Raw genomic sequence first — 13859 nt, forward strand, 5'->3', positions numbered from 1 at the left:
GGTTTCCCTTGCTGCCACTTTATCCATTTCTATAAAGGTGTTAAGCATATGCTGTGCTCTGTGAAATAATTTTCCTTAAGCTTTTAACCCTTTGCCTCAGATGACCTAATACAAAATAGTAAGACTTCTAATCCTAGGTGATTTACTATGACTGCCTATGTGTTCTTTCAAGGTATTTTCAGTTAACATGCCTCCTCTTGAATAAACAGTATTTGATGAGCTTGGTTTTTTTTTTAAAGCATTTGGTGCAGCCTTTTTTTTTTTTTTTTAAATGTTGTCACACTCTTAATCTGAGTGCTTTTGGAAATATGCTGCGGTAAATAAACATTACTGATAAGACTCCAGTAGAGTTAGTATGCTTTCCTAAATGCCCACTTGCTGCCAAGGAATGATACAGACCCTGTCCAGAATGGAGTCTACTGCTACTCACTTGAATATAATTCTCCTTCTAATAGTTTATTTAATGCTGCTCTTCAGAACAAAGTCTGTTTGACTTGTTCAGAGGAGTGGAGCTATAACTACTTCATGTCTTTATGGATTACCTTTTAAAATGCCTTTGAAGTTTTGGTATTTATGAGTAAGTTCAAAATGACTTTAGCCACTGGAAGGAAAGCGAGTTGATTTATCAATTTTAAATACGCACATGTTCTGCCTTGTAAGAGAAAATTTTAGTTGGTTTGCAAATACATATTTCATACAGCAGAAAGAGAATATGAAATAGATACCTCAGAGTTTAGGAAAGCAGATTTTATTTATCCAGATACTTCAAGGAAAGCCTAGAAAATTGGGACATGACCTATAACAGAGATGAAAAAGAAAGAGAATAGAACAAATAGAAAGAGAATCTGTCCCTTAGGAGGGACAAAATGTTTTCAAAACCCAAATTCTGACAACGTGCTTAGACGTTATCTCAACAGGAAAGAAAAGAAAGGAGCCTCGTTTTCATATGGCTCTATATTTGACTCTGGCTTATTTTATCAATACCATAAAGGTGTAGAAGACTTACCATATTTGCAGACAGCACAAGACTGGTAGGGATAACAAGTATTGGATTAAAAAAAAATCTCATTAGGCTGAATACTGTGTCAAAACTAACTTAATTGTGATAAAAGTAAAGCCTTATACCTAGGTTCAGTTGTGTATAGGACTAGATCTCTCAAATGTGATTGATCTAAGGGTTTTAGTTGTCTGCACTTTCACCAAGTTGTATGATGTGGCAGCCAAAGAAAGAATGCTCTGCTTGTGGGAACTAGGAAAAAGAGGATTAAAAATATATATAAAGGCCGGGCGCGGTGGCTCAAGCCTGTAATCCCAGCACTTTGGGAGGCCGAGGCGGTTGGATCACAAAGTCAGGAGATCGAGACCATCCTGGTCAACATGGTGAAACCCTGTCTCTACTAAAAATACTAAAAATTAGCTAGGCATGGTGACGCGTGCCGTAATCCCAGCTACTCAGGAGGCTGAGGCAGGAGAATTGCCTGAACCCAGGAGGCAGAGGTTGCGGTGAGCCGAGATCGCGCCATTGCACTCCAGCCTGGGCAACAAGAGCGAAACTCCGTCTCAAAAAAAAAAACAAACAAAAAAAAACATATATATATATATATATATATATATATATATATATATATATATATATATAAAGAAAAAGAAATAGAAAAAAATTTTAAAAGAAAAAAGGAATGTGAGAATGTGATGTTTTTGTTGTTGTTCGTTTGTTTGCTTTTTTTTGAGATGGGGTCTCACTCTGTTGCCCAGGCTGGAGTGCAATGGGGCGATCTTGGCTCATTGCAACCTCCGCCTCCCTGGTTTAAGCGATTCTCCCACCTCAGCCTCCTGAGTAGCTGGGACTACAGGCATGCACCACCACACCCGGCTAATTTTTTTTGTATTTTTAGTACAAACGAGGTTGGTTTCACCATGTTGGCCAGACTGTTCTCGAACTCCTGGACTCAGGAGTTGATCTGCTTGCCTCAGCCTTCCAAAGTGTTGGTATTACCGGCGTGAGCCACCGCATCTTTCCAGAATGTGATCTCTTGAAGCAGTTTAGTGCCCAGGATAAGGAAGGTTGACAAATAGTCCTATTCTTCTTTATGGAAGCATGTTGTGTAGTTTCGAAAGGGTAATCAACATGGAGAGTGGTCAGGATACCATGTCTTTAGGGCTGGCCAAATTTCTTTAGAATCTTTGTTTCAGTTTAGCCATGAAATGAAGGGACTAGAAATGAGAGACGTAATAGTTACTGTCATTTATTTGGAAAGACTGAGGAAAAAGCAGAGTGAATTATATTGGTGTATTTCAGTAACAGGATACAAGTTACAGGAAGGTAGATTTTAGCCTAGTTATGAGCTTGCCTTTTTTGTGTTTTGGGGTTTTTTTTGGAGCCAGAGCTTCTCTCTGTTCCCCAGGCTGGAGTGCAGTGGCGCGATCAGGGCTTGTTGCAGCCTCAGCCTCTTAGGCTTAGGTGATCCTCCCACTCAGGTACCCAGCCTGAGTACCTGGGACTTCAAGCTGATGCTACCATGCTCAGCTAATTTTTGTGGGTTTTTTTGTAGAGACAGGGTTTTACCATGTTGCCTACGCTGGTCTTGAACTTCTGGGCTCAAATGATCCGCCCGCCTTGGCTTCCCAAAGGGGTAGGGTTGCAGGCATGAGCCATTGTCCCTGGTTGCTTTAAACCTTTGAGTCTGTAGAATAGTATTAGAAGAAAACATTGTATAATCAAACATTTTTTGGTGCCTAGAGATGCTCTAATTATTACTAATACATAGTGGCTATGAAAAATTGTAGCTCCTGACCAGGCTTGCTGGCTCACACCTGAATCCCAGCACTTTGGGAGGCTGAGTTGGGCAGATCACGAGGTCAGGAGTTTGAGACCAGCCTGACCAACATGGTGAAACCCCATCTCTACAAATAGAAAAATTTGTCGGGCGTGGTGGCGTGCACCTGTAATCCCAGCTACTTGGGAGGCTGAGGCAGGAGAATTGCCTGAACTGGGGAAGCAGAGGTTGCAGTGAGCCAAGATTGTGCCACTGTATTCCAGCCTGGGCAACAAAGTGAGACTCTGTCTCAAAATAAGAAAAGAAAAATTGTAGCTCTTCCAAATTTTGTTACCACTTTAAAAAGAAGAATTAGAAAAGTAATTACAGGGCTCTGAAGGTTCTGTAGATGTTTAGCAGTTGTTTAAGGAAGGTCAGGTTGTGGCTTGAACAAATCTAATCTACTTAAGTCAGTTCCTTTTTCAGCATGATGTTCCCAAACAGGCATCCAAGCCCTTGGGTCAGAGTTGAAAACATATCTTCTAGTCTCCACGGGGATGAGGGAAATGTTTGGAATATTTGGGAATTTAAATGTTTTAAGAACTTGTTTTTTACAGAACAATTAGGAAAGCTTTCCCTAAATTCCAGTTTTTTCTTTTGTTTTTTTTGTTTTTGTTTTTGTTTTTTTTTTCTGGACCTGGTAGTTAAAAATTCTTAAATTAATTCCTTTTGAAAATGGCTAGGCGCGGTGGCTCAAGCCTGTAATCCCAACACTTTGGGAGGCCGAGGCGGGTGGATCACGAGGTTGAGAGATCGAAACCATCCTGGTCAACATGGTGAAACCCTGTCTCTACTAAAAATACAAAAAACTAGCTGGGCGTGGTGGCATGTGCCTGTAATCCCAGCTACTCAGGAGGCTGAGGCAGGAGAATTGCCTGAGCCTAGGAGGCGGAGGTTGCAGTGAGCCGAGATCGCGCCATTGCACTCCAGCCTGGGTAACAAGAGCGAAACTCTGTCTCAAAAAAAAAAAGAAAAGAAAAGAAAAGAAAATGGGGGGAAATTTTAAAAACAACCAACCAAAGGCAAAAAATCAAACTTATTTTAGTTCAGAAAAGTTTTCCATAGTTTGGCAATAATGGAAAAAATTTTTGTGAAGAGTGTAACTAAGGCCGGGCGCGGTGGCTCAAGCTTGTAATCCCAGCACTTTTGGAGGCCGAGGCGGGTGGATCACGAGGTCAAGAGATCGAGACCATCCTGGTCAACATGGTGAAACCCCGCCTCTACTAAAAATCCAAAAAATGAGCTGGGCATGGTGGCGCGTGCCTGTAATCCCAGCTACTCAGGAGGCTGAGGCAGGAGAATTGCCTGAACCCAGGAGGCGGAGGTTGCGGTGAGCTGAGATCGCGCCATTGCACTCCAGCCTGGGTAACAAGAGGGAAACTCCGTCTCCAAAAAAAAAAAAAAAAAATAGTGTAACTGAACTTTATTTCCTCTACAAATTCTATACACAAAGTTATAGAAGGCTTACTGTTATCAAACTTTGCTTTGTTTTTTCTGGCAAGAAATGTGTAGCTTTTAGCAATTAACTGAGAACTTTTATTGTGTACTTGTGCTAGGCCTATAGGATACAGGGATTTGAAGGGCAAAGTTCCTCTCCCTGGTTCAAGTGATTCTCCTGCCTCAGCCTCCTGAGTAGCTCTAATTACTGGTGCACACCACCATGCCTAATTTTTGTATTTTTAGTAGAGATGGGGTTTCACCATGTTGACCAGGCTAGTCTTAAACTCCTAACCTCAGGTGATTCACCCGCCTTGGTATCCCAAAGTGCTGGGATTACAGGCATGAGCCTCCATGCCTGGCCTAATTTTGTTGTTGTTGTTGTTGTTTGTATTTTTAGTAGCAATGGGGTTTTACCATGTTGCCTAGGCTTGTCTCAAACTCCTGAGCTCAAGCGATCCACTCACCTTGGTCTCCCAAAGTGCTGGGATTACAGCCGTTGTGCCCAGCCATGATGTTTTAATCTCAGTTCATTATAAACAATGTGATAACAGATATAATTTAAGAATATTTAGTAGCCTTCAGGAATGTTCAGTAGTTGTTAGCTAAGAGGCTTCATTTGTAATTGTAATTAGAAAGAAGACGAAAGTTAAAACAAAAATTAAGAAGGCAAAACGTGATTGTTTTATTTTGTTTTACTGTTACTGGTTGAGTAGCTCTCGTGTTTTGGATTTTGGATTTTTTTTCAGATTTTGGAATGTTTGTATTATGCTGGTTGAACATCCCAAATCTGAAAAGCTAAAATCCAAAATGTTATAATGAGTATTTCCTTTGAATGTTTTGTCGGCCCTCAAAAATTTTCAGATCCTGGAACATTTCAGATTTCTGTGTGGCATGCCCAGCCTATAATGTGAAATTGAACAAGCCAGTAAAGGTAGATGTAAAAACTGTATATTTATGTTTAGTTTAGTAGAAAGGGCACTGAACTTTGGGAGTTCAGATACCTAGTTCTGTTCCTGACATTGATACCAACTGGTTATTTAACGATTTTGGACAAGTCATTTTACTTCCCTGTGACTTAGCTTTCTAATCTATAAAATGTGAAGGGCTTGTACTCTTTTTTTACTCTCACACTCTTCTATTCTTAAAAAGAGAAATTGAAAAGCATTCTATGCCTCCTATAATTAAATACTGTAGAACAGAAAGGTTTTTTGTTTGGTTTTGTAGTGCTGAATATGCAAGATTTTTTTTTTTTTTCCATTTAGTGCTCTTGATTAAAAAAACCTTAGGTATAACATAGAACATTATATATTATCTCTGTTATAGTTGTCGCCAGGTGTGTAGAGAAAAGTTGTTCATGTATGAGTACCCCAGAGAAGTTGGAATTGGAATATGGGAAGGTATATTTATTTTTAAATGGTTTTAGTAAAATTTTAATTTTAAAATTATAAAATTACCCACCAAATGTGGACTCCCTGTAAGGATATTACTCATCAGGTAAGCAGACTAATGAATTCCATGAAAATGTGCTAAAATCTCACCACCCATTTCTGTTAACATTTTATTTAATACTCCTCATGATTTTTCTCTATATAATTATAAATATAATATTTAACAAAATTGAGATTTTATATGTACTTCTTTGTAACCTACTTTACTGAACTGTTTGTCATTAATGCCTTTCCATATTAGTAAATAAACCTCTTCATCATTTCTTTTTTCACTTTTTGTTTTGATTAATCTTACACTGATAGAAAAGTTGTATAAATTGAGCACAGTTCTCTTACCTCCCTCTTCCTGTTTCCTGTAATGTTAACATTTTATATAACCATAGTATATTATCAAGGACAGGAAATTAATACTAACTACAGATCTTATTTGAATTTCATCAATTTTCCCATGAATGTGCTTTTTCTGTTCCAGGATCACACCGAGGATCCCAGTTACATTTAGTTATCTCTCTGTTCTCCTCCAGTCTGTAACAATGTCTTGATCTTTCCTTATTTTCATGACCTTAATACTTTTAGAGTCCTCTGCAGTTATTGTATGGGATGTCCCTCAGTTTGGGTTTGTATGATGTTTTCTCATGATTGGAATAAAATTATACGTTTGGGCAAGAATAACACAAAAGTCAGCCAGGTGCTGTAGTATGAGCCTGTAGTCCCAGAGAGACCCATCTCCTCAGGAGGTGGGGAGGATCGCTTGAGCCCAAGAGTTCAAGAGCAGCCTAGGTGAGACCCCTTTTCTATTAAAAAGAAAAAAAGCATGACATAAGTGGTGTCTTTCTCAGTGTATCATATCAAGGGATTCTTGATATCAGTAGTTCTTATTACTGGTGATATTTATCTTAATTTGGTTACGATGGTTTCTGTTTTAACATTTTATTTTAAAATTACTGTCTTTCCCATTGGAGATACTTTGAGACTATTTGTCATCGTTTTTAAATGGGCGTATTAACTCATGTAGTTTTTTTTTTTTTTTTTGAAAAGGAGTTTCACTCTTGTTGCCCAGGCTGGAGTGCAATGGCACTATCTGGGCTCACTGCAACCTCTGCTTCCCAGGTTGAAGTGATTCTCCTGCCTCAGTCTCCTGAGTAGCTGGGATTACAGGCATGCACCACCATGCCTGGCTAATTTTGTATTTTTAGTAGAGATGGGGTTTCTCCATGTTGGTCAGGCTGGTCTCGGACTCCTGACCTCCTGCCTTGGCCTCCCAAAGTGCTGGGATTACAGGTGTAAGCCACTGTGCCTAACCCCATGACCTTTTTTTATTTTTTTTAGATGGAGTCTCACTCTGTTGCCCAGGCTGGAGTGCAGTGGCACAATAGCGGCTTACTGCAACTTCCACCTCTCGGGTTCAAGCAGTTTCTTATGCTTCAGACTCCCGAGTAGCTGGGATTACAGGCACGTGCCACCATGCCTGGACAATTTTTGTATTTTTAGTAGAAATGGGGTTTCATTATGTTGGGCAGGCTGGTCTCAAACTCCTGACCTCAGCCTACCTCAGCCTCCCAAAGTGCTGGGATTTCAGGCATGAGCTACCATGCACACCAGACCTCATGTGTATTTTTTAGAAGTTTTTTTATTAGTTGCAAAAATACTGACATTTGTCTAACAAAGTCAAACGGTGTATCACTGTTGAAAGTAAAAATGTGACAATCCCTAATTCTTTTCCCCGGTTTCTTCCCTTTGTGTATTCGTTATTAATAGTTTATTGTTTCTCCTTCCAGACCCTACTCTATGTTTAGGGAAGCATAGGCAGAGATGTGCATGCACATTTGTTTAATTAGAAAACTCAGTTACTCGGGAGGCTGAGGTAGGAGAATCACTTGAACTTGGGAGGCAGAGGTTGCAATGAGCCAAGATTGTGTGCCATTGCACTCCAGCCTCGATGACAAAAGCAAAACTCTGTCTTAAAAAAAAGGAAACCCAAACCCAAATGTGTTGAAATTTAAAAAGTATATATAATTTTTTACTTTTTACAAAAATGAAATTATAATATTTAAAGCTTCTTTTTCCGCTTAACAGTATTTATGACATTTTGACTGCATAGAATAGTATGCTTGTACCACAATGGATATACCTTTATTGATAGACATTTAGGTGGACTTCATCTTTTCAGTTACAAGTGATGTTACAGTGCACATCTGGTGGATGTAAATACATCTTTTCACACTTGGGTGAGTATGACTAAATGATAGATTATTACCTTGTTCATGGACATTCAGGTTTTTAATTTTTTGCTGTTATGAATAACTGTACATGAAATGTATAGGATTGAAAACATTTTTAAATGATTTCAAATATATGTGTATATAGAGAGAGAGGGAGTAAAAAAATTAAAACAGTAAAAAAGGTAACACAGTGAACACTAAGTTTTTCTCGGGGCTCTTTCTACTGTTAACATTTATTTTGAATCCTTTCAGAGATTTTTGTATTCAGATGTAAGCATATACCGATACATCTCCTTCACCTCTTCCTTTTTTTTCTCTTCTCTTCTCCCAGTATAAATGGTAGCACATTATACTCACTGTTCTGTACCTTTTGCTTTTTATTTAACGGTATAACTTGAAGAATATTCCATATCAGGACATAGATCTGTGCCCTCTCCCTTTTTATAAAGTCCCACAATTTATTCAGCTCTTGTTTGAGGACATTCAGGTTGTTTCCAATCTTTTACGATTAAAAATAGTCATGCTGCAGATACTTCCTTTATACATGTTTATCTGAGGAATAAATTCCTAGAATGGGCCTTTCTGGGTCAAAGTATATATAAATTTAAAATTTTAATAACTATCTACAAGTTGCCCTTCAGAGAATGGGCTAATATAATTTCTACAGTAATACCTAATGTAAACAGTAATACCATAAAGTTTTAATTGTGAATGGAATATTGAGGTTGAATTTATTTGTGAATGGAATATTGAAGTTCATTAGTGCAAACTAAAAAAGGCTTATATGTAATCAAATATCTGTAACTTTCCTTAATGGCCTATTATGGAACCTTATCTAAAATCTTAATTGTAATTATCAGCTTATAAAACTCCTTGGGTAAGTTTTTGTTGTTGTTTTTTAATGATATGCCTTGAGTCATATGTGTTTTGTTTTTTTGTCTTTTAAACAAAAGACAAAAAAAAAAAGGTGGACTTCATCTTTTCAGTTATAAGTGATGTAAGTCACTCTTTTTGAAGAGACAGGGTCTTCCTATGTGTTGTCCAGGCTGAAGTGCAGTGGCTGTTCACAGGTGCACATTACAGCCTTGAACTCCTGCGTGTGAGCAGTCCTCCTACCTCTTCCTCCTGACATGGGACTGTAAGTGTGAAAGTACTGTTGGCCTGGTTAGCATTTGATATTGCCAGTTTTATTTTTATTTTTATTTATTTTTTGAGACGGAGTTTCAATCTTGTTACCCAGGCTTGAGTGCAATGGCATGATCTCGGCTCACCACAACCTCCGCCTCCCGGGTTCAGGCAATTCTCCTGCCTTAGCCTCCTGAGTAGCTGGGAGTACAGGCACGTGCCACGATGCCCAGCTAATTTTTTGTATTTTTAGTAGAGACGGGGTTTCACCTTGTTGACCAGGATGGTCTCGATCTCTTGACCTCGTGATCCACCCGCCTCGGCCTCCCAAAGTGCTGGGATTACAGGCTTGAGCCACCGCGCTCGGCCCTGATATTGCCAGTTTTTAATTTTAGCCACCATACTAGGTAGTGCAGGGGTATCTCATTGTCATTTTAATTAATGCTTCCCTAATGATAATAATAGTAAGCATGTTTTCATATGCAAATAAGCCATCTGTAACAGTTTCTTTTGAAAAGCAGAAGGTTTTACTTTTGATGAGGTCCAGTTTATCCAGTTTTTTTTTTTCTTTCATGATTAGTGCTTTTTATGTTTGTAAAACTTTGGCCTATGTTTATTTCAATCTCTTGTTAAACACTCTGGTTTCCTAAAACAAAGTGTGTGATGAATGCATTGTCTTTTTAGCCTGCGACTGATAATAGAACCACCTTCATGTAGCTGGAATTGGGCATTCCAGAAGGGAAGGATAATTTTCACCTACTATAGCTACTCTTCTTTTTTTTCCAGATATCTGTGGTATATGGTAGTTGTTTATTTCCAAGCCTAATTTTGTTGAATCATCCACTTTCTTTCTGTATTGGTGAAGGATGAAGTATATAAATTACTTGGAAATTAGAGAATTATGTCATTACTTGTGCCCCCAGATGATTAAGAAGAAGCTTGTAAAACTGTCTAATTTTCATCATCTTTTCTTTCAGTGGTGGGATCAGCAAGTTGATTTTTATACTGTTTTCTTGCATCATTTGGCACAGTTGGTGCCAGAAATTTACTTTGCTGAAATGGACCCAGACTTGGAAAAACAGGAGGAAAGTGTACAAATGTCAATATTCACTCCACTGGAATGGTACTTATTTGGAGAAGATCCAGATATTTGCTTAGAGAAATTGAAGCACAGTGGAGCATTTCAGCTTTGTGGGAAGGTTTTCAAAAGTGGAGAGACAACCTATTCTTGTAGGTAAGAATTAGAAATTTACAGGATTGATAATAATTATTACAATCTTATTATTGTTATTTTTGAGATGGAGTCTGGCTGTGTCACCCAGGCTGAAGTGCAGTAGTGTGATCTCGGGTCACTGCAACCTCCGCCTCCCAGATTCAAACAATTCTCCTGCCTTAGCCTCCCAGGTAGCTGGGATTACAGCCACCCACCACCATGCTTGGCTGATTTTTGTATTTTTAGTAGAGACGAAGTTTCACCATGTTGAGCAGTCTGTTCTCGAACTCCTGGCCTCAGGTGATCCGCACACCTTAGCCTCACAAAGTGTCGGGTTTACAGACATGAGCCACCATCCCCAGCCAGTTATTACTATCTTGGTATTTTATCTATTTTGCGATATACTTTTCTTGGTTTATTACAATTTATGATACATTTCATCTTAGTTAATTAACTTTCTTTTATTATGCAGTTGTTGTGTGGTTTTTGCTAGTACAGCTCATTTCTGAATATATATGACTTCCAGTTAAACAGTTCTGTTTCTTCCTGTTCTCCAACACAATGTCAGTGATAGATTTTTGCCTTATTTGTAATGTATCCAGCATACTCTTAACTGAAACTCTTTGTGGCATTTCAGAATTCTGAATACTTCCTCAGCAGAGTTAGGGTGGGACAGTGTAATCAAACACAAGCTTTCTTTAAGAAATCTGAATATTCACAACAAGTAGTATAAATAATGCCTGTAGTCTCATGTCATTTGAAGTCTTTTTTTTTGCCATCAAGTGAGATTTGGTGCCAAACCTACAGGTATTCCAAAACCTTTCAACTTCGGAGCTATTTGGATTGCAGGGTCTTGTGTAATGGATTTTGCACCTGTAGAAACAGTTGTAATTTAGTTGAATAGAGGAGGCCAGCGGTAGGGAAACTGAAAACAACTTTAGTCTTTTTATTTTATTTATTATTTTTTAAGATAGAGTCTCACTCTGTTGTCCAGGCTGGAGTGCAGTGGCATGATCTCGGCTCACTGGAACCTCCACCTCCCTGGTTCAAGAGATTCTCCTGCCTCAGCCTCCCGAGTAGCTGCGATTACAGGTGCATGCCACCACGCCTGGCTAATTATATATATATATATATATCCCAGCTAATATGTGTGTGTGTATATATGTGTGTGTGTATATATATATGTGTGTGTGTATATATATGTGTGTATATATATAAATGTGTGTGTATATATATACACATACATACATACATACATACATACATACATACATATATTACACCCCACCCCCTCCACTTCCCCAGTAGAGATGGGGTTTTACCAAGTTGGTCAGGCTGGTCTTGAAATCCTGACCTCGTGATCTACCCGTCTCAGCCTCCCAAAGTGCTGGGATTACAGGGTGAGCCACTGCACCCAGCCTAGGCTTTTTATTCCTTGTGAAAACAGTGCCCTAAACTTTGTGGCAGCACAGAGAACATTTTTGCTCCCTACCTCTGCCTGAAATTTGAGATTTAGTTTTCCTCTTTTGTTAGAGCTAGTTTAGGTTAAGAGTAGTTTAGGTTAAGAGCTTTATAAATACTGAGAGTTGTTTTTACTTTTTTATAATTCTATGCCTGACAGGTTTATATACAGTTAACAGTTGTTTAGAACATACTATCTTTATCCTGTTCTTTTCTCAAGAATGAAAAAGAAAGTTTTTGCATTTTGTATACCATGTTGCTATATAGTAAAGTTCATTTATCTTCTTAGGTGTTTTTAGCTAGAGCTCAGTCACTTTCAACTAAACCATGATAGACATTTGCAGACCTCATGTCTCCAAAAGTTTCATGGAGATATTTTTAATTGTTACATCTAGGGGGAGGGTACTGGTATCTATTGTGTAGAGGCCAAGATTCCTGCTAAACATCCTAATGCACAGGGCAGTCTGGTCCACCCCCAACAAACAGTTGTCAGGCCCAAAGTGTCAATAGTATTGAGGTTGAAAATCCTGTTCTAAATAGGTCTTAGATCATATATATTTTACAGAATATTATTAGACAACCTATATTTCCTGTTAGCCTTTTAAATTCTTTTTTTTTGAGATAGAGTCTTGCACTGTTGCCCAGGCTTCAGTGCAGTGGTGTGATCTCAGCTCACTGCAATCTCTGCCTCCTAGGTTCAAGCAATTCTCCCACCTCAGCCTACTGAGTAGCTGGGACTACAAGCATGTGCCACCACACCCAGCTAATTTTTTTTGTATTTTTAGTAGAGATGGAGTTTTACTATGTTGGCCAAGATGGTCTCGATCTCCTGACCTGGTGATCCCCCTGTCTTGGCCTCACAAAGTGCTGGGATTACAGGCGTGAGCCACCTCGCCCAGCCTTTACTCTTTTTTTTTTTTTTTTGAGATGGAATTTCATTCTTATGGCCCAGGCTGGAGTGCAATGGCACAATGTTGGCTCACTGCAGCCATTGGCTCCCGGATTCAAGCAATTCTTCTGCTTCAGCCTCCCAAATAGCTGGGATTACAGGCATGCACCACCATGCCCAGCTAATTTTTTGTATTTTGTTTGTTTGTTTTTGTTTTTTGTTTTTTTGTTTTGAGATGGAGTTTCGCTCTTGTTACCCAGGCTGGAGTGCAATGGCGCGATCTCGGCTCACCGCAACCTCCGCCTCCTGGGTTCAGGCAATTCTCCTGCCTCAGCCTCCTGAGTAGCTGGGATTACAGGCACGAGCCACCATGCCCAGCTAATTTTTTGTATTTTTAGTAGAGACGGGGTTTCACCTTGTTGACCAAGATGGTCTCGATCTCTTGACCTTGTGATCCACCCGCCTCGGCCTCCCAAAGTGCTGGGATTACAGGCTTGAGCCACTGTGCCCGGCCCTAATTTTTTGTATTTTTAGTAGAGATGGGGTTTCTCCTTGTTGATCAGGCTGGTCTTGAACTCCCCACCTCAGGTGATCTGCCTACCTTGGCCTCCCGAAGTGCTGTGATTACAGGTGTGAGCCATCATGCCCAGCCAGCCTGTTAAATTTTTAAACAATATCCCAGTTTTATCTCTTGAATTCTTTTAAATAAGATATTTAAAAAATTAAACATGGCCAGGTGCGGTGGCTCACTCCTATAATCCCAGTATTTTGGGAGGCTGAGGTGGTTGGATCACTTGAGGTTAGGAGTTCAAGACTAACCTGGCCAACATGGTGAAACCCCGTCTCTACTAAAAATACTGTTAATTAGCTGGGTGTAGTGGCAGATGCCTGTAATCCCAGCTACTCAGGAGGCTGAGGTAGAAGAATCACTTGAACTTAAGAGGCTGTGGTTGCAGTGAGCTATGATCCTGCCACTGCATTCCTGGATGACAGAGTGAGACTGTCTCAAAAGGAAAAAAAAATTAATATTGTTCTTAATGTCTCCTCGAAATTGTTAGATACAACAATACATGTAAGAAGTTGTTATTGAGGTACGAGATGCCAAACCCAAGACCGGGCCATTGAACTTTCTTTCCTTTGTTCAGTAAAATTAAGTACCCACAGTACCCACTATATGCCGGGTACCATTGTAGGTGTTTGGGACACTTCAGTGTACAATAAATAAAAATCCCTGCCCTTGTGTTG

At 39.3% G+C, this 13859-nt stretch overlaps 1 protein-coding gene across 4 annotated transcripts in view; it reads left to right on the top strand.

The window, feature by feature from the left end:
* Nucleotides 1-13859, top strand: part of UBR1 (ubiquitin protein ligase E3 component n-recognin 1) — a 173400-nt gene that overhangs the window by 29950 nt on the left and 129591 nt on the right. For 3 of the 4 annotated variants that reach the window (XM_074393773.1, XM_003928951.3, XM_074393772.1), the window contains exon 3: nucleotides 10029-10285. In XM_074393773.1, the coding sequence (XP_074249874.1) occupies nucleotides 10110-10285 (176 nt within the window). In that variant the 5' untranslated portion in view covers nucleotides 10029-10109. Of the gene's footprint in view, nucleotides 1-1677; nucleotides 8804-10028; nucleotides 10286-13859 lie in introns of those variants that run through there. The other variant, XM_074393774.1, reaches the window with a different exon arrangement.

Source organism: Saimiri boliviensis, chromosome 2 (genome assembly GCF_048565385.1).
Source record: "Saimiri boliviensis isolate mSaiBol1 chromosome 2, mSaiBol1.pri, whole genome shotgun sequence".
Lineage (NCBI taxonomy): Eukaryota > Metazoa > Chordata > Mammalia > Primates > Cebidae > Saimiri > Saimiri boliviensis.